At 43.3% G+C, this 25043-nt stretch overlaps 1 protein-coding gene across 3 annotated transcripts in view; it reads left to right on the top strand.

Moving 5' to 3' along the window:
- MIA3 (MIA SH3 domain ER export factor 3) overlaps positions 1-25043 on the top strand; it is a 145393-nt gene that overhangs the window by 90503 nt on the left and 29847 nt on the right. For all 3 annotated transcript variants that reach the window (XM_077485801.1, XM_077485802.1, XM_077485803.1), the window contains 6 exons: positions 9626-9736; positions 15379-15450; positions 15539-15643; positions 17665-17787; positions 23408-23522; positions 24022-24077. In XM_077485801.1, coding sequence (XP_077341927.1) covers positions 9626-9736; positions 15379-15450; positions 15539-15643; positions 17665-17787; positions 23408-23522; positions 24022-24077 — 582 coding nt within the window. The remainder of the gene's footprint in view (positions 1-9625; positions 9737-15378; positions 15451-15538; positions 15644-17664; positions 17788-23407; positions 23523-24021; positions 24078-25043) is intronic.

Consider the following 25043-nt stretch of genomic DNA (forward strand, 5'->3'; position numbering starts at 1 on the left):
TGCTCAGGACCCTCTTATTGAGGTGCAGGAGGCTGGAGATCAGGTAGATCTTCCCAAATATTTGGAAGATACTTGTTTATCCTCTTCGGAGGATCCTAATATGGAAGGAGTAGCATCACAAGACAGTTTGCTTGTGTACTCCCTTACTTAACCTTTTTGCAGCCTGCAGCACAGGCTCTCGAGGAACCTACCTCTAATTGGGTTCATTAGAACCTCCCCCATCTGGGGATGTTTTTTCCTATTCATGTATGGCTAAAAAAGCTTATGTATTTAGAATGGGAACATCCGGATAAACAAGATTATCCTCCTAAGAAATTTTCCACACTTTACCCTATGGAAGAGGATTTCTATGAAGAAAATGAGGGGTTCCAGCAATTGATGCTGCAATCGCCCCAGTGAGCAAGAATCTCACATGTCCGGTGGATAATGCACTGATGTTAAAGGATCCAACAGATAAAAAGTTGTAACTTCTTTCTAAAAACAATATGTCTTTAGCAGTTCAGTAGCGTAGCCGATCCTTGCTGCAATTGGTGTATCTCAGTCCATTAAGGAACAGTTTGTGGAGATACTTGAAATTCTGCCTGATCAGCAGGCCCAGCAATGGGCTGATGTTTCTGATACAGTATGTCTCACAGTAGATGCTATGAAAGACTCTATCGTTTAAGCCTCATGGCTTATGCTTGGATTAGTGCATTCTCGCAGAGTTCTGTGGCTGAAAAATTGGTTAGCCGAAGCACGTATAAAAAGCTCTTAGCTAGTTTTCCCTTTCATAGTGAATGGCTATTTAGAGACGATCTGGAAAAGTACATCCAAAGGACCTCTAATGGGAAAAGCTCTCTTTTACCAGTAAAGAAGTTGTTCAAATATTTCTGCTTTTTAATTGTGCTGCCTCTCCTGTGCCAGGGGCATCAGCCTCTAAGCAGTCTCGATGGCCTCAACCGTCAGGTTCAAGTGGAAGTCCCCAAGGGCAGCACCAGGGTCAGAATATATCTTGGGCTGGAAAGCCCACAAAGCAGAATGCTAAAGCCTACTCTTGAAGGGACGCCCTCACTCGTTCGGGTGGGGGGAAGGCTCCTGCAATTCTCAAGATCTGGCAGGAACAATGTCAAGACAGATGGGTGGCTACTGCAGTTTTTTCTCTAGGTTACGACTAGAGTTCCGAGAGTTTCCTTCTCGTTTTTTTTAAGGGAAAATGTTTCCAAGGATCCAGAGAAAGGTCTCTTTCTGGGTCTGGATCATCTATTATCCCAGTCAGTGATATCAGAGGTTCCCTTAGTGCATGGGTCTTCAAACTTTGGCCCTCCAGTTGTTCAGGAACTACAATTCCCATCATGCCTAGTCATGTCTGTGAATGTCAGAGTTTTACAATGCCTCATGGGATGTGTAGTATTACAACAGCTGGGGGGCCATAGTTTGAGGATCCCTGCCTTAGTGGAACGGGGCACAGGGTTTGATTCAAACCTTTTACGGTTCCAGAACCAAACGGAGAGGTAAGACCCATTCTAGATCTCAAAGATCTAAATCGGCACTTAAACATCCGATCCTTTCGCACAATCCGATCGGTTGTGTCCATCCTGCAAGAAGGGGAGTTTTTGGCTTTAATCAATATCAAAAATGCATATCTCCATGTGCCAAATTTCCCCGTTCACCAGAAATTTCAGCACTTTGAAATATAAAATCATCATTTCAGTTGTGGCCCTGCCATTCGGTTTAGCCACAGCACCACGGGTGTTCTCAAAGATTCTGGCACCTCCTTTAGCCAGATTAAGGGCTCAAGGCATAACGGTCCTAGCCTATTTAGACGATCTACCTTTAATAGATCATTCAGGCTCAGGTCTGATCACAGCTGGAACTACCAGGAATCTCTGGGTTGGATACTCCACCTAGGAAAATCCTCCTTTAAAACCATTAAGGAGATTACAGTACTTGGGGCTGGTTATAGATACCGTACAGAAGAAGGTATTCTTACCCCAGACAAAAATCCGTTCCATTGTAAGACTAATTCAATTTATCAAAACAAAGAAAAATCCTTCCATTCAGCTGCACATGAGATTGTTAGGGAAAATGGTGGCCTCCTTCGCTTCGAGGCCATCCCTTGCGCGCAGTTTTTACTCAAACTGCTTCAAAACACCATCCTGTCGGTCTGGAATAAAAAGATTCAGGCCTTGGTTTTTTCTAATACGTTTGGCTCCTGACGTAAGTCAGAGCCTAAATTGGTAGTTGTTATCCAGCAAAAGGGAAAATCTTTTCTACCTGTATCCTGGAAAGTGTTAACAGATGCCAGCCTTCTAGGCTGGGGAACAGCCCTGGAAGAAGATTCTGTCCAGGGAAGATGGTCCAGGTTTGAGGACTTTGCCTATCAACATTTTGGAAGATTCGGGCAGTACGTCTGGCCCTAGAATCTGGGACGGTTACCGTAGACTACGGGACTGTCCTGTCAGGTTTCAGACCAACAAGGCCATGGCGGTGGCTTACATCAATCACCAGGGGGCACCAGAAGTTGTGCAGCCCAAAAAGAGGTGAATAATGTTCTAGCTTGGGCAGAACACAACATTCCTTGCCTATCGGCAATTTTCATTTCAGGGATAGAGAATTGGCAGGCTGACTACTTGAGTCGCCAACAATTATTTTCCGGGAGAATGGTCTCTTCACCCCGACATCTGCCTAGCGATATGTCAGAGATGGGGTATTCCGGACATGGATCTATTCGCGTCCAGATTCAACATCAAAGTCGACAACTTTGTGTTGAGAACAACGGATCCACTAGCAGGCGGAACAGACGCATTCGTTTTCCCATAGGATCAGTTTTCACCGATCTACGCATTTCCTCCAGTTCTGCTACTTCCGCGCCTTCTCCGCAGGATTAAGCAGGAACGAAAGGAGGTGATTCTGGTGGCCCCAGTGGGTCCCAGAAGATCTTGATTTACTGAGATCATAAAGATGGCAGTAGGAGTCCTTCGGACTCTGCCATTATAGCCAGACCTTCTCGCACAAGGTCCGGTATTTCATCCTACCTTACGGACGAAAAATTTAACAGGTTTGACTGTTGAATCCCACTTTATAAAAGATTGTGGGTTATCTCCTTCGGTAGTGTCTACTTTGATTAATGCCAGGAAGCTGGCTTCCAAAATAATTTGCTATAGAGTCTGGAAGGCATATGTTTCTTGGTGTGGATCCAGGGGTTGGCACCCCAGGAAGTATGCCATAGGAAGGATCCTTGATTTCCTGCATATGGGATCTGAAATGAAGCTGGCCTTTACTTCTATCAAAAGCCAGATCCCAGCCTTGTCAGTGTTTTTTTTTTTTTTTTTTCAGTGGCCTCTTGCTTCCCACTGTTGGCGCATAGCTTATTCAGGGGGTAACACGGATTAATCCCCCTATCAAGGCACCTCTAAATCCTTGGGATTTAAAATTGGTCTAACCAGCTTTGCAGAATCAGCCGTTTGAGCCTTTAGGGGAAATTCCCTTGGTTCTTTTTGACAAGAAAGATAATCTTTCTGGTTGCCGTTTATTTTGCTAGAAGAGTATCGACACTAGCGGCTCTGTCTTGTAAAGAGCCATATTTGATCATGCATAAGGATGAGGTGGTTTTATGTCCTCATCTTGAATTCCTACCAAAAGTGGTAACCGAGTTTCATTTAAACCAAGATATTATTCTTCCTTCCTTCCTTCCTTCCTTCCTTCCTTCCTTCCTTCCTTCCTTCCTTCCTTCCTTCCTTCCTTCCTTCCTTCCTTCCTTCCTTCCTTCCTTCCTTCCTTCCTTCCTTCCTCCCAGAGCCTCAATCTAGGGTAGAGAAGGCACTACATTCCCTTGATGTAGTAAGAGCGATCAGAGTCTATTTAAAGGTGACCTTTGTACTGCCAGAGGGTCCAAAATGTGGACAGGCAACTTCAAAATCCACTATTTTCCAAATTGATTTGTCAAGTAATTGTTCAAGCTTCAGCTTAACCACTTCAGCTCCGGACCAATAAATACCTTAAGGACCAGAGGTGTTTTTGCAATTTCGCACTGCGCTGCTTTAACTGGTAATTGCGCGGTCATGCAATATTGCACCCAAACGAAATTTGCGTCCTTTTCTTCCCACAAATAGAGCTTTCTTTTGATGGTATTTGATTGCCTCTGCGATTTTTATTTTTTGCGATATAAATGGAAAAAGAGCGAAAATTTTGAAAAAAAATGATATTTTCTTCTTTTTGTTATAAGAAAAATCGAATAAACTAAATTTTAGTCATACATTGAGGGCAAAATTTATTCAGCCACATGTCTTTAGTAAAAAAAATGTCAATAAGCGTATATTTTTTGGTTTGCGCAAAAGTTATAGCGTCTACAAACTAGAGTACATTTTCTGGAATTTACACAGCTTTTAATTTATGACTGTCTATCTCATTTCTTGAGGTGCTAAAATGGCAGGGCAGTACAAATCCCCCCCAAATGACCCCATTTTGGAAAGTAGACACCCCAAGGAAATTGCTGATGGGTATGTTGAGCCCATTGAATATTTATTTTTTTTGTCCTAAGGGATTGAATAATGACAAAAAAAAAAAAATAAAAATTTTTTTTACTAAAAGTTGTCACTAAATGATATATTGCTCACACATGCCATGGTTATATGTGAAATGACACCCCAAAATACATTCTGCTGCTTCTCCCGAGTACGGGGATACCACATGTGTGGGACTTTTTGGGAGTCTAGTCGCGCACGGCACCCCGAAAACCAATCACCACCTTCAGGATTTCTAAGGGTGCAAATTTTTGATTTAACTCCTCACTACCTATCACAGTTTCGAAGGCCATAAAATGCCAAAATAGCACAAAACCCCCCCAAATGACCCCATTTTGGAAAGTAGACACCCCAAGCTATTTACTGAGAGGCATGTTGAGTCCATGGAATATTTTATATTTTGCCAAAAGTTGCGGGAATATTACAAACTTTTTTTTTTTTGCACAAAGTTGTCACTAAATGATATATTGCTCACACATGCTATGGGCAGAAGTCAAATTACACCCCAAAATAAATTCTGCTGCTTCTCCCGAGTACGGGGATACCACATGTGGGGGACTTTTTGGGAGCCTAGTTAACTAGCTACCTAGCGACACTAGCGACACTGATGCAGCGTTCAGAAAAATGATCGCTTAGTGACACTGGCAAAAGGGGGTGAAAGGGTTAACTAGCGGAAATCAGGGGGTTAAAACCATTATTGGGTAGTATATCGGGGTACCTAGCGCTATAAAAACCTGGCGGTGAACCTAAAAAAATAACTAGCTACCTAGCGACTGTAGCGACACTAATGCAGCGATCAGAAAAACGATCGCTTAGTGACACTGGCAAAAGGGGGTGAAAGGGTTAACTAGCGGCAATCAGGGGGTTAAAAACATTATTGGGTAGTATATCGGGGTACCTAGCGATATAAAAACCTGGCGGTGAACCTAAAAAAATAACTAGCTACCTAGCGACACATGCAGCGATCAGAAAAATGATCGCTTAGTGACACTGGCAAAAGGGGGTGAAAGGGTTAACTAGCGGCAATCAGGGGGTTAAAAACATTATTGGGTAGTATATCGGGGTACCTAGCGCTATAAAAACCTGGCGGTGAACCTAAAAAAATAACTAGCTACCTAGCGACTGTAGCGACACTAATGCAGCGATCAGAAAAACGATCGCTTAGTGACACTGGCAAAAGGGGGTGAAAGGGTTAACTAGCGGCAATCAGGGGGTTAAAAACATTATTGGGTAGTATATCGGGGTACCTAGCGATATAAAAACCTGGCGGTGAACCTAAAAAAATAACTAGCTACCTAGCGACACATGCAGCGATCAGAAAAATGATCGCTTAGTGACACTGGCAAAAGGGGGTGAAAGGGTTAACTAGCGGCAATCAGGGGGTTAAAAACATTATTGGGTAGTATATCGGGGTACCTAGCGCTATAAAAACCTGGCGGTGAACCTAAAAAAATAACTAGCTACCTAGCGACTGTAGCGACACTAATGCAGCGATCAGAAAAACGATCGCTTAGTGACACTGGCAAAAGGGGGTGAAAGGGTTAACTAGCGGCAATCAGGGGGTTAAAAACATTATTGGGTAGTATATCGGGGTACCTAGCGATATAAAAACCTGGCGGTGAACCTAAAAAAATAACTAGCTACCTAGCGACACTAGCGACACTGATGCAGCGATCAGAAAAATGATCGCTTAGTGACACTGGCAAAAGGGGGTGAAAGGGTTAACTCTAGGGGCAATCAGGGGGTTAAATCTTTATTGGGGGGTGATAGGGGGCTACCCTGGACCTAACACTAACTGTCCTGACAGTTTTTACTGTCACAACTGACACTGAATGCATTGATCAGTAAAGAAATGATCAATGCAATCAGTGACACTGTGACTGGGGGGGGCGGGGGGGGGGATCGGGGGGCGATCGGGGGGGGGGATCGGGGGGGGTTTGTGTGCCTGTGTGTACCTACATGTCAGTGTAGTGTTCGTGCAGACTTACTTTTACTCTTCTCCTCGTAGTCCGGTCAAAAAGACCGCCCCGAGGAGAATGACATCACTTCCTCCTTCCTGTGTAAACAATACACAGGGGAGGAAGCTTCTCATTGGCCAGGAGCGATCCAGAGGGGGTGGCCGAAAACCAACGGCCATCCCCTCATCACGGAGCGCTCCTGGACCGAATCGGACCGCCGTAACCAGCGGGAGGGGGTCCGATCGGACCCCCCACCCGCTGGAAGGCAATCACGTAGATGTACGTGATTATGCCTGCCTGTGCCATTGTGCTGACGTACAATGGCAATACGGCGGTCCTCAAGTGGTTAAAGAAGAAAATTCTTCCTTCTTATGTTACAGCACACTCATCCAGGGCAATTGGTGCCTCTTGGGTGGTGCATCATCAAGCCTCTATGGCTCAGAGCTGCAAGGCCGTGACTTGGTCTTCGGTTCATACGTTTGAGATTTTATCAAATCAATATTAAAGGTCATGAGGATATTGCCTTTGGGCACAGTACACTGCAGGTTGCGGTATGAGTCCTCTGGTTTCTTTTTTGCCCGACTTTTTTGTTGTCTCCCTCCCTTCAGTTGCCTTTGCTATGGGACATCTCATAGTAAGTACTATGGCTCTGTGTCCCCTGATGTAAGAAAAGAAAACAGGATTTTTATAACAGCTTACCTGTAAAATCCTTTTCTTTGTACATCAGGGGACACAGAGGTCCCTCCCTTCTTGGTATACACTTGTATTGCTTGGCTACAAAACTGAGGACTCCCAGTAGTGGGAGGGGTTATATAGGGAGTGCACTTCTTGCCTTAGGTGATGGACACTGGCACGCCCTATCAGTGGCCCTTTAACCCACATATTAAGTGCTATGGCTCTGTGTCCCCTGATGTAGAAAGGATTTTACAGGTAAGCTGTTTTTAAAAATCTTTTTTTTTTTTTTGGCCTAAAAGCAAAACGCTATGTGTGGCGGAAAACGAACACTGCACATCACCCCGAACACAGCATCCCTGCCGTGAAACATGGTGGTGGTAGCAGCATGTTCTGGTGATGCTTTCCTTCAGCAGGTACAGGGAAGCTGATCAGAGTTCACGGGAAGATGGATGGAGCCAAATACAGGGCAGCCGCAGAAAAAAAAAAAACTGTTAGAGCCTGCAAAAGTCTTGAGACTGGGGAGGAGGTTCACCTTCCAGCAGGATAACGACCCTAAACGTACAGCCAGAGCTACAATGGAATGGTTTAGATCAAAGCATATTCATGTGATAGAATGGTCCAGACCTAAATCCGATTGAGAATCTGGCAACACTTGAAAATTGCTGATGCTCTCCATCCAATCTAACCAAGCTTGAGCTATTTTGCAAAGAAGAATGGGCAAAAAATTTCACTCTCTAGATGTGCAAAGCTGGTAGAGACATCCCAAAAAAGACTTGCTGCCGTAATTGCAGTGAAAGGCGGTTCTACAAAGTATTCACTCAGGGGGGTTGAAAATTAAAAAAAAAAAAAAAAAAAAAACAAGCAAAAATGGCATGGTTCCCCCTCCAAGAGCATACCAGACGCTTCGGTCTGGTATGAATTTTAAGGGGAACCCCCACGCCGAAAAAACGCAGATCCATACCAGACCCTTACCTGAGTACACACTCCGGCAGGTCAGGAAAGGCGATGGGGACGAGCGAGTGACCCCCCCCCCCCCCCCCCCACCCCCTTCTGAACCGCTGCCAGGCCACATGCCCTCAACATGGGAGGGTGGGTGCTTTGGGGCAGGGGATGTCAAAAATAAAACACAGAACACAGGTTTTTAAAGTAATTTATTAGGCAGCTCCGGGATCTCTTCCGACTTCTTCTCCGGCTCTGGCAACATCTTCTGCCTCCTCCGCGAGAGTGAGAAGATAGCGGAGAAGACTCACAAGAGGCAGAAGACAGCGGACAGAGGGAGAAGACCTGGAGAGGGCTAGAAGACATCAGCGGAGAAGACCCAGAGAAGGGAGAACAACCAGCAGAGGCAGAAGACATCAGCGGAGGAGGCAGAATACGTCGCCAGAAGAAGTCAGAAGAGACCCCGGAGCTGCCTAATAAATTACTTTAAAACATGTGTTCTCTGTTTGTTTTTATTTTTGACCCTTTTTTTTGGTTTAGGTGAATGGGTAGGGGTACAATGTACCCGATACTCATTCACATAGGGTGGAGGGCTGGGATCTGGGGGCCCCCTTGTTTAAAGGAGGGCTTCCAGATTCCGATAAGCCCCCCGCCCACAGACCCGATAAGCAATGGTCAGGGTTGTCGTGTAGCGGCCCTTGTCATCAACATGGGGACAAGGTGTTTTGGGGGTGGAGGGCGCAGAGCCCCCCCAGCCCCAAACCACCCACCCGCCCATGTTGAGGGCATGCAGCCTGGTACGTTTCGGCAGGGGGCCCCTCGCTCGTCCCCACCTCGTTTCCTGACCTGCCGGGCTGTGTTTTCGCATAAGGGTCTGGTATGGATTTTTATTTTTTATTTGGAGTGGAGTTCCTCTTCAAGATCATCAAAGCAGAAGTCGCATGCCAAAGTCATATCAGTTACAACTGCGATCCAACTTTCTGATCTGACTTCAGTGATATTCAATGGGCTGAAGTAGGATCAGAGTCAGACCAAAGTAGTTCAGGGACTACTCAAGTCGGCACTACTTGAAGTTGTGTTAATATGAATGGTAGTCATTGGAAATCATGGGGGATGACTTGTCATACGACTTTGCATTCCCAAATCGCAGGACAAGTCGTACAACTGTGAAAGGGGCCTAAAATACATTTATGTTTTTGGTTGTAAAATGATAAAATTTCAATGGGTATAAATACTTTTTCACGGCACTGTACAAGAGCTGAAACGGGGACAGAGAGACAAGTGATAGAACACAAGCTGCGTAATCATATCCTAGCCTTCCACCTGCTATGATATCCTGAAGCTCAAAAGATTCTCTTTACATATTTCTGGAGAGCCAGGTGTGATGACAACATTCATGCGTACCCAATTCCTGTACCAAAAGTGATTCCATATGTTCAGTGTGGTCCACCTCTACTACACACTCCACCAGTACACTGGTTGAACGCCAGTGGTGAGTACAATTCAGTATGAATGTACGTTCTGTTAATGGGATATCTTACTTTTTATAAGGTGTCAATTAAGGAGCTGAAGAACAGCAACAAACAATTGGATACCAAAATGAGGAACTTGTTGCAAGAGTTGGACTCTCAGAAAAGTCAGAACAAGAGAAAACAGGAAATGGTAAGTCCTTGTAAGTTGTAAGTCCTTGGTCACATCATTTCATAAAGATCCACAAGTTTTGTTTTTGAAGGCAGTCTGATCTGTGTACCCAGTTGCTCTCTATTACTGCAGAGCTTTTTTTGTATATTTTGTGGCAGAGCTCCCATTTCTGTATGTTAAGGGCCCTATAGTGGTGTACAGGGAGATTAAAGGAGGAAAGAGATGGAATGTTTTCTAAAGAAGCATCATTGGGTGTAAAAACGTACCCCGCTGGTCTAGTGATTTATGTTTAAAAATAACCTGCACTTGAGAAACTGCTGAACAATTGTGAAAGACAGCACATCTTGATGACTGTCATTATTGGATGTGAGCCCACTTTGTGGGAGGTTCCTATGCTTCAGCAGTGCCCAGTCGCTACTGTCCCTTATGGTGCCCAAGTTGCGCATCTGCTGTGACTGCTGACACTTTATATTTATCAGATGATTCAGAGAAGCTGCCAACTGAAAACCGTACTATGGATCTGCATATTCAGACGTGCCCCTCCTCACTGATGCTCTTCCCCATCATGAGTAATGTAACTCTATGGATCTGTATAAATTCACATGGCCTCTTCCCCCTTGTAGACATGCCGCCTTCTCCTGCAGGAGTAGTAGACTTTACTAGCTTAGCATCCACTGCAGCTATCAATATAGGACAAAGTGCTACATTGACTTTGTCCACTGGAGGGTAGAAGAAACAGCAAATGTTTTTGGTGATGCTCTTTAACTCCTTTCATAATAACCCTACTATTCTGATCTCTTAACACTTCTGGATTCAGACATATTTTTTTTTTTAATATACATTTTTATTGAGTTAATTGTACATTTACATAGAAAAGCACATAGTCTGGATCACCTAGATCCCCTATAGCAAAATATTAAGAGGTTGAGAGAGACATTCCTTTGGATTCAGACAGACATTTAGTGTAGCATAGGTGCCCCCCCCCCCCCCCCCCCCCCATACACACCAAGGCTAAAATAATGATTTTAGGGCCATTTTGTTTTAAACCCCCCCCAACTCAAGGTTGGCCTTCACAACTTTGCCATCTTCCCTTCTTGGAGCTCTGACTGCTCCTTTCTTTATTTTATTTTTTGTAAGCTTTTGAATGCATACAGGTTTGTGAGAAGCCCTCTTCGTCCAGTGGTTGGCGGGTCCTGAATTCCGCATCGCCATTGCCTGCAGCTTTCTTCTATAAACCCAGAGCTTGAAGTCACACCCCAGGGGTAGAGTCCTTGACTTGGGGTAGAAATCATTCAACCTGGATCAGGACCGCCACTGATCGACACAGATAGGCGAATCTGCAAGAACCAGTGCCAGAGACTGAATACATTTCAAATCATAGGTTGAACTTGATGGACTTGTATCTTTTTTTTTCAACCTCGCCTACTATGAATCAAACGCCTTTTTCTTTTTTTTTTCTTTTTTTCTCTGAAGCTAGAGTTGGGCTTTAACTTCAAACTAATGAACAGTAAAGGCATCAGATATTTACAATTTTGGGTATCGCAACTTATTATTATTTTTTTGCTCTATCATGTTATTTTGAGGCCAGAAATTGTTTAACCACTTCCCGACCAGCGAACGACGATGTACGTCGACAGAATGGCACGGGCAGGCATATTGGCGTACATGTACGTCCAATATTCGTTGCCGCCGTGCCATCGGGAGCGCGCCGCCGGTGGCGCGCCGCCGCGCTGGTCGGGACCCCCGTGAGTCCGGTCGCGGGACCCGCGGACTCGATCGCCGCGGGCATCCCCACGATCGTCTCACGGAGCGGCCGAATGGAGAAAATGCTGTATAAACAACATTTTCCCATTCTGCCTAGCAACTAGTGACGCTGATCTCTGCTCCATGTGATTGGAGCAGAGATCAGTGTACACTAAATGAAAGCCCAACCCCCCCACAGTTAGTAACACACCCCTAGGAACACTTAACCCCTACACTGCCACCCACTGGTTAACCCTTTCACTGCCAGTGTCATTTACACAGGAATCACTGCATTTATATAGCAGTGATTACCGTATAAATGACAATGGTCCCAAAAATGTGTCAAAAATGTCCGATGGGTCCCCCACAATGTCGCAGTCACAATAAAAATCGCAGATCGCCGCCATTACTAGTAAAAAAAAAAAATAATAAAAAATTATTAATAAAAATGCTATAAAACTATCCCTATTTTGTAAACGCTATAACTTTTGCGCAAACCAATCAATAATCGCTTATTGCGATTTTTTTAACCAAAAATATGTAGAAGAATACGTATCGGCCTAAACTGAGGGAAAAAAATGTTTTTTTATATATTTTTGGGGGATATTTATTATTACAAAAAGTAAAAAATAATGCGTTTTTTTCAAAATTATCGCTCTATTTTTGTTTATAGCGCAAAAAATAAAAACCGCAGGGGTGATCAAATACCACCAAAAGAAAGCTCTATTTGTGGGAAAAAAAGGACGTTAATTTTGTTTGGGAGCCACGTCGCACGACCGCGCAATTGTCAGTTAAAGCGACGCAGTGCCGAATCGCAAAAAGTGGTCTGGTCTTTGACCAGCAAATTGGTCCGGTCTGAAAGTGGTTAATATTTGCTAACACTTCACACTCTCATCTTTTTTTTTATAATTTCCGTCTACTCCAAAAAAAAAATATTTCTTACTGAAATAAAAATGAATATATACATACATCATGAGATGTACACAATTTGGGATACTGCTTTTGTTTTTTGTGGGTTTTTATTTATTTTATTACTAAAAGATTTTTCAATATTTTTTTAGTTGGTAAAAAACAAACATTTAGTGGATATAAAAAAAGTCTACACAAAATGAGACAAAGATAAATCATTTCAGAACTTTTTCCAACCTTTTTAATGTGCCTTATAAACTGTACAACTCAGTTGAACAACAAACTGAAATCGTTTAGGTGGAGGGAAGAAAAAAAAAAAAATGGTTGCATAAGTGTGCATTCATACTACAGCGTTTTGAATTTGACAGCGCTGAGGTGTGAATAATAAAACGAGGGACTCTCATTTGAGATGCCATTCATTTGAATGACACCTCAAATCGCGGTGCGGGTTTATTGTGCTGTAATCGCGGCATTGCGCGATGCATGTTACTCCAAAGTAGCTCCTGAATTATTTTTGGGGCGATTGCAGCACATTTAATCATGCGACAATCACGGCAGACCCAAACCATGACTTGGTCGTTCAAATGAATGGAATCTCAAATGCGTGTCCCGCATTTGGTCATTCATACCTTGGCGCTGTCAAATCATGGGCAAATCTGCGGCAAATCTGCCCATGATTCAAAATGTGGTGTGAATGCAGCCTTAAACGAATACTTTGTTGAAGTACCTTTTGATTTTATTACAGCACGCTTTTTGGGTGTATCAGCGTGGCACATCTTGACTTGACAATATTTGCCCATTCTTCTTTGCAAAAACACTCCAAATCTGTCGGATTGCAAGGGCATCTCCTGTGCACAGCCCTCTTCAGATCACCCCACAGATTTTTAATCTGATTCAGGTCTGAGCTCTGGCTGGGCCATTCCAAACATTAATCTTCTTCTGTTGAAGCTTTCCTTTGTTGATTTGGTTGTATGCTTTGGGTCATTGTCATGCTGAAAGATGAAGTGCCTCTTCATGTTCAGCTTTCTAGCAGAAGCCTGAAGGTTTTGTGCCAATATTGACTGGTATTTGGAACTGCTCATAATTCTCTCTACCTTGACTGAGGCTCCTGTTCCAGCTGAAGAAAAACAGCCCCAAAGCATGATGCTGCCACCACCATACTTCACTGTGGGTATGGTGCTCTTTTGGTGATGTGCAGTCTTGTTTTTGTGCCAAACATATCTTTTGGAATTCTGGCCAAAAAATTCAACATTGGATTCATCAGACCATAACACCTTTTCCCACATGCTTTTGGGAGATTTTAGATGTGTATTTGCAAAATTTAGCCGGGTTTGGATGTTTTTATTCATGAGAAAATGCTTCCGTCTTGCCACTCTACCCCATAGCCTGAAGAATATGGTGATTTTTGTCACATGTGCAACACGGCCAGTACTTGTCAGATATTCTGCAGCTCCTTAAGGGTTGGTTCACACTGGGACGACTTGTCAGGCAACTTAGGCGCCTGACAAGTAGCGTACCATTCTAATCAGAGCGACACAAGTCGCTCCAACTTAGAAAAAGGTTCCTGTACAAAGGTTCCTTCTGCAGCCACATTATTTTTTTTTTTTTTTAGTTTAGTTTTTTGTTGGGTCAAATTGACATTCATTTTCAACCACAGTGACAGGAAAATTTAGAAATAGAAAACTTCTTAGTCAAAGTAATTTTCAGACAGTGTATGTGGTTTTCGTTCACATATTACATTCATTTTAAAAACAAGTGAAAATTTCAAACAAAATTCTTTCATTCAGTGAATGTACAAAGATTTTTTTTGTCTGAATATTCTCATCTGAAAATTGATCCGTGAGGCCAGCATAAGGCTCGGTACACACCTATGCAGTTTGCTTTTGATCTGTTTCTGCAGTGCCTTTTGCTGTGCGTTTTGATTTCTGCGCACGTGATTTTACGGCAATTTGCATTTTTGCTTTTTTTTTTTTTTGGGCAGATTAAAAAACACAAATTACTGCAAAAACGCATTACATGCTTTTCTGCAGCTTCTCTATTGAAGTATATTGAACCAATAAAGCACCATTTTGCGTTAAAAGTCCCTGACCCTTTCAGATGTGAACGTGTCCCATAGGAAATCATGTAAATGAACTGTAGAGCATTTTTGCAAAAAGCACCAAAAAACACATAGATGTGAACCATCTAACACGTTTAGTACATAATGGGGTTAAAAAAAACGAAACTTAGCCCTTTATAGTAGAAAAAGCAGATAATCACTACTATAAGGGGTTCATTTTTTTTTTTTTACTGTAGAACAGTGAAAGTAATATTTACAGTAGTGATTATTTGCTCTTTTTGTACTATAAAGGGTTTTAGTTTTCTTTAACCCATTATGTTACTGTCCGATTCATCGATTATGAAAATAGTAATTGATTAATTTCATAATCGATTAGTTGACGATTAATCGATTAGTTGTTTCAGCCCTATGTAGCAACAACCAGAACTCGGCCCTGGGACCCTTACATTTAGTTCAAAGACAAGATCACTCAGCATGCAGTTGGATAAACGTCTAGACAAAACGATGCCTACCTGCAGAGGCACCACACAGTGCGGGTGAAAGGCACTTCTTCTGTCTTGCCGGGGGGGTTTAGTGGATCACCAGGGATAAAAAAAAAAAAAAGTGGTGAGGGAGTAAGGGGGGGGGGGGGGCTGGGGCAGTAAGTATAAGAAGTAGGGTTGCCCCTCTCCAAGCCAGAACTGCCGTGGCAGAAATAGCCCTGTAGCCCCAGGCGCTACCATCTTTTAAAAAAATTTTTTTATGGGTCTTCTGCTTTAAGGGGATCTTTAGTTAATATTAAATACCTGTGTTTTTGAGATATGTAAGCATTGATCTGGTAGCAAAAGAGTTCAATCATCTCTAGGTAATATAACATTATGCCATTTTTTTTTTTTTATCAAGCAGAGGAATTCAATTTTGTTCACAGAAGGCATTTGGTTATTCTAAAGCTAATTATCACATATCTCCCTAGATATACGAAGGACAGAAATCCATAGAGCAGCTTAAACAGCAGTATGAGCAACATTCAGTGGAACTCTCAGAGGTAACAATGTTGTGCTTGCTGGCTTTAGCACTTTATTCAGCCCCAATGTAAGTTGCATTTGTTTATTATTTTTTTTTTTTGGTTTCAGCTGCAAATTGCTTTAAATGAAACAAAACTAAAGGAGCAGAAGGTGCGCTCTGATCTTCATAGTGTGCAGGAGGAAAACACCTGTCTGAAGGACAGCAAGGAGCAGGTATGTACCAGATTAATCTCCCCATGTCATCTGATATATCTGCATTTATTGTCTGTTCAGCGCTTGATAGTCCAAACCACCTACTTTTCTTATTGTTCTCTTCACTAGAGTAAGCTTGAGCCTAGTACACACAGGCTGAATGTCGGGCGGCTTTGACCGGTTCAATAGAAACCAACATTCAGCCCGGGTGTACTGCAGCTGGTCTGACAGAAGCCAGCCAAACTTATGTCGAGAGGGCATGACCAAAAAAGACCTGCAGACCACCCTCCTACCAGCACTCTCAGCCAATGGCTGAGAGCACTGACTGGAGTGTTCTGGTGTTTGGGCCGTCCCCCTGTCAGAACAGCAGGGGAGATCGCTGCACTAATATCAGATAATAGCGGCTCCAACCTGAGCTGTCAGTTTGTTTGTTTTTTTTGTTTTTCATTCAGCCCACTGGGTTGAATGGAAAAAAAATACTAGTAGTGTGTATGAGGTTTAATGCCGGCCATAGACTGTTTGAATCTCAAACCATGCATGGGCAGGCTGAATGTACCAAGTTAATTGATTGATCAACTTGGGTCCAACCAGTCTGCTGGATTTTGCACGCAATTCTCGCCAGTGGCTGGTATAGCCGCTAGCAATAATCACTGTGTTCTCCCAACGGGAGATCGCTTCCCACCCCCCCAGCAGGAGGAATTCCCCCTGTCAACACTGTGTTGATAGGTCAATCCAAGATAATTTCTTTCCTGCAACCCATAATTGCAGGAAAGTAATTTGCTCAGTGTATGGCCAACTTTACACTTTACACAAGCTTTTATGGTTGTTTCACGTAGTTGGCCAGAGAACACCACCGCCTGTCAAACTTACCCATTAATGTCAATAGGGCCATGTTGCAGCCACAAACCAAACCCTTGGTTCGCAGTTGCATGATGTTTCAATATAAAATCCTCATTTGTATGGGGGGATAAAAAGATTGCCTCCTGAATGCCTGGAAGCTGCTGTTCTGATGTCTTCTAAAAAGCAATTCACCCAGGTTAGCTTTTGAGGGGGCATTAAAAACGACTTCCCATATGAAAGAGGCCTTCCTGTTGGAATGCTGCTTCCCAGTCTCAATTTACTGTACTCTCTGCTGGCATTAGCAGCCCCACCCCTTAGTGTTCTCTGGTGAATTTTGGACAGGCCCTTTCTATTCTAAGAAGACATTAACTATCAGTCAACATGGTGTAGAGGAGAGAATGTGGACACAGAGTTTCTCACAATGTCGGGTCCTTGATTGATTGGTAATTAGTTCTTCTCCTGTATTAAAGAATAGAGAAAAAAAGGGTTTAGGTATAATATGTGAATAAAGCAATTTTTAAAAAGATAATCTGCTTGTCCTCATTTTAAAGCAATAGTATCCCTTTCCTTTATGTCCCTTTTAGACGGGAGAACTCCGGCAATGGCTCCCTGCTCAGCGGGGAATATGTCTGCTGATCCCTGCTGAGCAGGTGAATGACCGGTCCGTGTCTGCTCCACTGCTGTATGTCTGTCTGTTTCCATCTGACTCATCCGATCCGTCAGACGAATGGGGAACAGATCCCCATCTGTCTATTTTTAGCGGACAGGATCGGGTGCCAATGAACACGTGTCCATTGACATGCGCCGCTCTAAAGAGGGCAATGTATGGTCTATTTGGGTCCACCTAAAAAAACAGTCAGGAGGACCCGATCAGTCTACCTGTGTAAAAAGGGCCTTAGACAGGAATTATTTTTTTATTTTTATTTTTTATTTTTGTAAAAAACATTTTCTCAACCAGAAAAAAAATGGGGAAAAATGCAGCACATAAAATACTGGCAGCATGAACAGAATAAATATCAAACAGTTATGATATAAAGTAACTGATATAGAAAGTGCAGAATTATATAAATATGTGACTGCTGTATGAACTTCCTCATCAAGGCTCTTCAGCTTACAATGTAAATTTTTGTTTATTACTGAGCAGTTTACATAGCCGGTAAAGGGTGGTCCAAGACATTAACACCATTGTAAATGTGTTTTAGCTGCTGAAAGAAACAGAAGGCTGGAGTGAGAGACAGCGAGAGCTAGAGGAGCAGATACAGCTGCAGCAGAAATCTCACAAGGATATGGAGGAAGCTCTGGCATACAAAGAAAATGAGATCGAAGTAAGTCACAGCCGGTTCTCATCACTGGACAGTCCTGTCTTGGAGGGCCATTTTGGATCACAGGCCACGTTGTCTACACATAAATATAAAGCAAAATTTTTGTCTTTTTCCAGTTGAATCAAAAAAGGAAATTTTAATTGTCCTTGCCTTACAGTATTTTTTAGTTCTTCTTCTACAGCAGAAAATTCACATTGCCAGCAGGAATGTGCAACTGACAACCTCTGTACAGTAGTCTCATGGGCTCCCTGCCTTGTTAGTATTGCAGTTCTGCGATCAGCAGGGAGCATAAGCTGTGCAATAGTGGTGACACTATGGGGGGGGGGGGGGGGTGTCAAGCCACTGTGCAGAGAGAATTACTCTGACACAGGTCACTGTGGTCTACAGCATGTTCCTTCTGGCAATTGGAGCTTACTGCTGGGGAAGAATAAAAAAGAACAAAAAAAGGCCATTTTCACTTTTTAAAATCCAGCCTAACATTTATGGGGAAACTATAGTTTACAGACTTTGCTCAGTTGTGTATCACAATTTGCGGTGACTTGAGTGCTACAGTGAGGGGAAAAAAAGTATTTGATCCCCTGCTGATTTTGTACGTTTGCCCACTGACAAAGAAATGATCAGTCTATAATTTTAATGGTAGGTTTATTTTAACAAAAGACAGAATAACAACAAAAATATCCAGAAAAACATTTTAAAAAAAGTTATAAATTGATTTGCATTTTAATTAGTGAAATACGTTTTTTGACCCCTTTGCAAAACATGACTTATTACTTGGTGGCAAAACCCTTGTTGACAATCACAGAGATCAGACGTTTCTTGTAGTTGGCCACCAGGTTTGCATACATCTCGGGAGGGATTTTGTCCAACTCTTCTTTGCAGATCCTCTCCAAGTCATTAAGGTTTTGAGGCTGACTTTGGTAACTGGAACCTTCAGTTCCCTCCGCATATTTTCTGTGGGATTTAGGTCTGGAGACCAACTCGCCGCCTTATGCTGGAAACAGCGCTGTGTCAGGAGCCATCATTTCCTCCTTCTCCTCCGGAAAGGGGGGAACTGGTCTCTCCTTCTGCGCCCCCATGTTGGAAGTAACCCCTTTGGGGGAATTGTATGCCGGAAGCATTCTTTTCTTAAAAAAAAAAAACAGCAAACTGCGTGGCCGCTCAGCTGTGTTTTTTTGCTGGGTGCCTTAAGTCTGCCGCTTGCGCAGGAAAACACTTTCTTTTAAAAAAGGGGGGGGGGGCACGGGGATAACGGCGTCAGATGCCGGCTGCACATGGAGGACGTTTTTAAAACACTGTGTGTGTGGCTGCTGCTGGCTGTGGAGGGACACATGAGCAGAGGTGGTTTATTTCAGGTATGGTGACACAGGCATTTCCCTTTGACACATTATTACTTTACCAGGCTAGGTATTAATAACAGCTTATAGCGCTGGACTATAACCTAGCCGTGTACATTCTTTTTGGTAGGGCCTCTGCTTTTATGCTTCAGGGTATGAGTGGAAAAGGGACCAGGAACTGTTCTAAGGGATCAATGGTTTTACAACAAATGAAATCCATTTCCAAAAGAATGTCACCCTTCTCTGAATGTGATGCGGCCAGTCAGATTGAGCCATCAGGGGAGACTGTTGTTGCAGCTGCGTTGGGCACTTCAGTCATATATATAATCACACAGGAGGTTTTTTTTTCTCTTCTACTGCTTTTAATTTGGAAAAGAAGAAAGAAGATTGATGCTATGATCACTCTCCATAGTAGGTCTAAACGTAGCAGATCCCCATCTTGTGCTCAGGAACCTCTTATTGAGGTACAAGAAGCGTAGCATAACAAGACAGGTTGCTTGTACACTCTCTTACTAAGTTGGTTTGTTCAACCTTTTTTGCTGCCTGCAGCACAAGCTCTTGATGAACCCACCTCTGGTTTGGGATCACTAAAACCTCCCCCATCTGGGGGTGCCTTTCCTATTCATTCATGGCTAAAAAAGCTTATATATTCCGAATGGTAACATCCGGATAAACAATATTATCCTCCCAAAAATGTTTTCCTCACTTTATCCAATGGAAGAGGATTTCTTTAAGAAATGAGGGGTTCCAGCAATTGATGCTGCAGTCGCCTCAGTGGACAAGAGTCTCGCATGTCCGGTGGATAATGTGCTAATGTTAAAGGATCCAACAGATAAAAAGTTGGCGCTTCTTTCTAAAAGCAATATGTTTTTAGCAAGTTCAGTAGTGCAGCTGGTTCTTGCGGCAATTGGTGTATCTCAGTCCATTAAGGAACAGTTTGTGGAGATACTTGAAATTCTGCCTGATCAGCAGGCCCAGCAATGGGCTGGTGTGTCAGATGCACTATGTTTCACAGTAGATGCTATGAAAAATTCTATCATTCAAGCCTCACGGCTTATGCTAGGACTAGTGCATTCTCGCAGAGTTCTGTGGCTAAGCAATTGGTCAGCCAAAGCACCGTGTAAGAAACTCTTGGCCCTTTCCCCTTTCATGGTGAACGGCTATTTGGGGGACTGTCTGGATAAATACATCCCAAAGGATCTCTAATGAGAAAAGCTCTCTTTTTTTACCAGTAAAGAAGAAGTTTTAAACATTTCTCCCTTTAGCGTGCTTCTTCACCTGTACCAGGGTCATCCGCCTCTAGGCAGTCTCGATGGCCTCCACCGTCAGGTTCTAGGGGAAGACTCAAAGGGCAGCACCAGGGTCAAAAGAGGTCTTGGGGCAGAATGCTAAAACCTCCTTATGAAGGGGTGCGCCTGCTCGCTCGGGTGGGGGGAAGGCTCCTGCAGTTTTCAAAGATCTGGCAGGAACAAGGTCAAGACAGATGGGCTTCCTCCGTTTCTCAAGGTTACAAACTAGAGTTCTGAGAGTTTCCGTCTCATCGTTTTCTAAATGTTCCCAGGGATCCAGAGAAAAAAGTCTCTTTCTAGCTCTGGCTCATCTCTCCCAGCGGGTAATATCAGAGGTTCCCTTAGAGGAACAGGGCACAGGTTTTTATTCAAACCTTTTCACGGTTCCAAAACAGAGGTAAGACCCATTCTAGATCTCAAAGATCTGAATCGGCACACATTCCTTTCACATGGAATCAATCGATTGTTTCCATCCTGCAAGGAGGGGAGTTTTTGGCATCAATCGAGGATCAAGGATGCATATCTCCGTGTGCCAATATTTCCCGCTCACCAGAAATTTCTACACTTCGAAATAGAAAATCATCATTTTCAGTTTGTGGCCCTGCCATTTGGTCTAGCCACAGCCCTGTGGGTTTTCCAATACGCATGTCTCTCGACGTACTTCAGAGCCTAAATTGGTGGTTGATATTCAGCAACCTCCAAAAGGGAAATCCTTTCTGCCAGTATCCTGGAAAGTGGCAACAGATGCCAGCCTTCTAGGCTGGGGAGCAGTCCTGGAAGAAGATTCTGTCCTTGCCTATCAACATTTTGGAGATTCGGGCAGTATATCTGGTCCTAGAATCTTGGACACTCAGGCTACGGGATTGTTCTGTCAGGATTCAATCCGACATTGCCAAGGCTGTGGCTCACATCAATCACCAGGGGGGCATGAGAAGTCATGCAGCCCAAAAAAGAGGTAAATCATGTTCTAGCTTGGGCAGAAAACAACATTCCTTGCCTATCGGCGATTTTCATTCCAGGTATAGAACAGTGGCAGGCAGACTACTTGAGTCACCAACAATTATTTCCGGGGGAATGGTCTCTTCACCCCGACATCTTCCTAGAGATATGTCAGAGATGGGGTATTCTGGACATGGACCTGTTCGCGTCCAGATTCAAAAACAAAGTCAACAACTTTGTGTCGAACGAGGGATCTGCTAGCATGCGGAACAGACGCATTAGTCTTCCCATGGGATCAGTTTTCACTGATCTATGCGTTTCCTCCAGTTCTGCTACTTCCGCGCCTTCTCAGCAGGATCAAGCAGGAACAAAAGGAGGTGATTCTGGTGGCCCAGAAGATCTTGGTTTGCCAAGTTCATATTGATGGCGTCAGAAGTCCCTTGGACTCTGCCATTATGGCCAGACGGACGTTAAATTTAACAGTTTGGCTATTGAAACCAACATTCTAAAGGACCGTGGGTTATCTCTTTCAGTAGTGTCTACTTTGGTTAATGCCAGGAAGCCGGCTTCCAGAATCATTTACTATAAAGTCTGGAAGGCATATGTTTCTTGGTGTGGATCCAGGGGTTGGTACCCCAGGAAGTAAGGAAGTACGTCATAGGTAGTATCCTCGATTTCCTGCAAATGGGATTAGAAATGAAGCTGGCCTTGAGTACTATCAAGGGCCAGATTTCGGCCTTGTCAGTGTTTTTTCAACGGCCTCTTGCTTCTCACTCTCTGGTGTGTAGTTTTATTCAGGGGGTAACACGGATTAATCCCCCTATCAGGGCACCTCTAAATCCTTGGGATTTAAATTTGGTCTTATCGGCTTTACAAGATCAGCCTTTTTGAGTCTTTACGAGAAATTCCCTTGGTTCTATTGAAACAATAATCTTTTTGGTTGCCATTTCTTCTGCTAGAAGAGTATCGGAACTAGCGGCTCTGTCTTGTAAAGAGCCATATTTGGTCATGCATAAGGATAAGGTGGTTTTGCGTCCTCATCCTGAATTCCTACCAAAAGTGGTGACAGGTTTTCATTTAAACCAGGATATTATTCTTCCTTCTTCTCCCCAGAGCCTTAATCTAGGGAAGAGAGGGCACTACATTCCCTTGATGTAGTAAGAGTGATTAGAGTCTGTTTAAAGTCGATCGCTCAGGTTCGCAAAACAGATGTTTTGTTTTTACTGCCAGAAGGTCCAAAAAGGGGACAGGCAGCATTAAAATCTACTATTTCCAAATGGATTCGTCAAGTGATTGTTCAAGCTTATGGCTTAAAGAAGAAAATTCCTCCCTTTCATGTTAAAGCACACTCAACCAGTGCCCCTTGGGCGGTGCATCATCAGGCCTCTATGGCTCAGATCTGTAAGGCCGCAACTTGGTCTTTAGTTCATACATTTACCAGATTTTATAAAATCTATGTTAAAGGTCATGAGGATATTGCCTTTGGGTGCAGTGTACTGCAGGCTGCAGTATGAGTCCTCTAGCTTCTTTTTTGCCCTACTTTTTTTGTTGTGTCTCCCTCCCTTCAGTTGCCATGGCTCTGTGTTCCCTGATGTATGAAAAGAAAACAGGATTTTTAAAACTGCTTACCTTAAATCCTTTTCTTTGATGTACATCAGGGGACACAGAGGTCCCGTCCTTCTTGGTATACACTTGTATTTCTTGGCTACAAAATTGAGTACTCCCAGTAGTGGGAGGGGTTATATAGGGAGTGCACTTCTGGTCTTAGGGCGTCCCGGTGTCCATCACCTATTGGTGGCCTATTAACCCACATCGTAACTACTATGGCTCTGTGTCCCCTGATGTACATCAAAGAAAAGGATTTTACAGGTAAGCTGTTTTAAAAAAATATATATATTATTTTGGCAGGTAAATCGATTCACATATTTTTTTCCAACTGTGTATTTAGCTGTTTGTCTAAGTTCCACTTAGGTGTTTTTAGTGTTTTCCTGTTGTAAAGGGTTACACAGTATGATAGTGTTATGGAAATAAAGGAAGGTTCTAAAAGAAGTATATTGTCAGGTGCTGACCAACTGCATCATGCAACTGAAGCAGCTGGAAGAAGACTCCGTGGCTGGGGAAGATGGCAGCTGGCAGCCGGACGGTGATGGAGAGCTGGAAAACGGAGAGTTGCCAGGTAATTGTCAATTTGGTTAATGCTGAACTTCAGGTAGACAAAAAAGTTCACAGATAAATGCAGCTCTGTATTCATTAATATTTCATTAAATGTGTTTTGTAATTATAAACTGTGCAGAGACAATTAAGCTTTCTGCAGTTCTTATGTACGAACAATGAATAAGCTGATAGAGTTCAGTGTCAGAGAGCTGAGCTTATTATTCTGCTGCTTCTCCTATTGCTGTCCAGTCACCGGGGGGGGGGGCACATGACAAGATGTGTACGGTTTTTCGAACTACTGCAGAAAAAAAATCGGGTAATTTTGTTTACCAGATAGGGCTGTGCTGTGACAGAGCTGTGCAAGTCTCAGAACTGGATGGACCGAAATACAAACTCTTTGCCATGTATTTCATCTGTGTATTTAGCTGTTTGATTAGAATTCAGGTTCAAGACAGTTTGTTGCTTGGGTCGTTTTCACAGTCAGATAAATGATTTTCAGTGTCCCTTTATTGCTTATTTAGATAAACGCAAGGAAAAGATGAAGCTGCAGATTAAGCAGATGATGGATGTCTCACGGGTAATTATTACTGATATCACTTATGATGTTAAGGACCATTCATGAAAACATGACATTCTAAGTATAACCTGTATTAGCCACTAATGTTACCTATACGGCATGGTGTAAAGATTCGATCCACTACATTCTGATTTGAGCTCGGCAATGGAGAAAACGCAGTAAACAGCCCAATTACTTCAGACATCATGATCTCCTGGGCATACGAAGTGTGATTTTTGTCACTTAGTTTCCACCTCATCCTTAAAATTTATCTCCAATTTTAGTGGTGTTAAACTCGAGCTCTGATGCCCCTGGCAAGTTTCGTACATATTGTAACTGTCCGTGCTCCACTGATTCTTTGCTTTGCAGCCTGCTTGGTGTCACATGGCCTTTCTAAACATTTAAATTCCCAGGACCTTTTCTCCCTAAATTCCTTTGCGTCTCAGAGGGGTCTTTTTTTTTTTTTTTTGCAAAATCTTGGTTACATAAATTGTACTTTTTGTAGGGTTTGTAGTTTGCTCTAAGGCCCCTTTCACACCGGGGCGGTGCGGGCGTCGGCGGTAAAGTGTCATTTTAGCGTCGGTATTTGGACCTCTAGCGGTTTTAACCCCCGTTAGCGGTTGAAAGAGGGTTAAAACTGCCCGCAAAGTGCCGCTGCAGAAGCGTTTTGCCGGCAGTATAGCTGCGCTGCCCCATTGATTTTAATGGGTAGGAGTGGTTTAGCAGCGGTGAATACACCGCTCCTTCACCGCTCCAAAGATGCTGCTAGCAGGACTTTTTTTACCGTCCTGCTGGCGCACCGCTCCAGTGTGAAAGTCCTCCGGCTTTCACACTGGAGTGAAAGGGCCTGTTTTTTTTTCAGGCACTATACAGGCACTATTTTAGCGCCTGAAAAATGCCTCAGTCTGAAAGGGGCCTTGCATATAATGCATCATTTTTTTATTTTTTTTCCTAGACAGGGTTTTAATTTTGTAGCAGATTTTTTTA

This window comes from Lithobates pipiens, unplaced genomic scaffold (assembly GCF_037356315.1).
Source record: "Lithobates pipiens isolate NorthernLeopardFrog02 unplaced genomic scaffold, aLitPip1_a1.2 Scaffold_18, whole genome shotgun sequence".
NCBI lineage: Eukaryota > Metazoa > Chordata > Amphibia > Anura > Ranidae > Lithobates > Lithobates pipiens.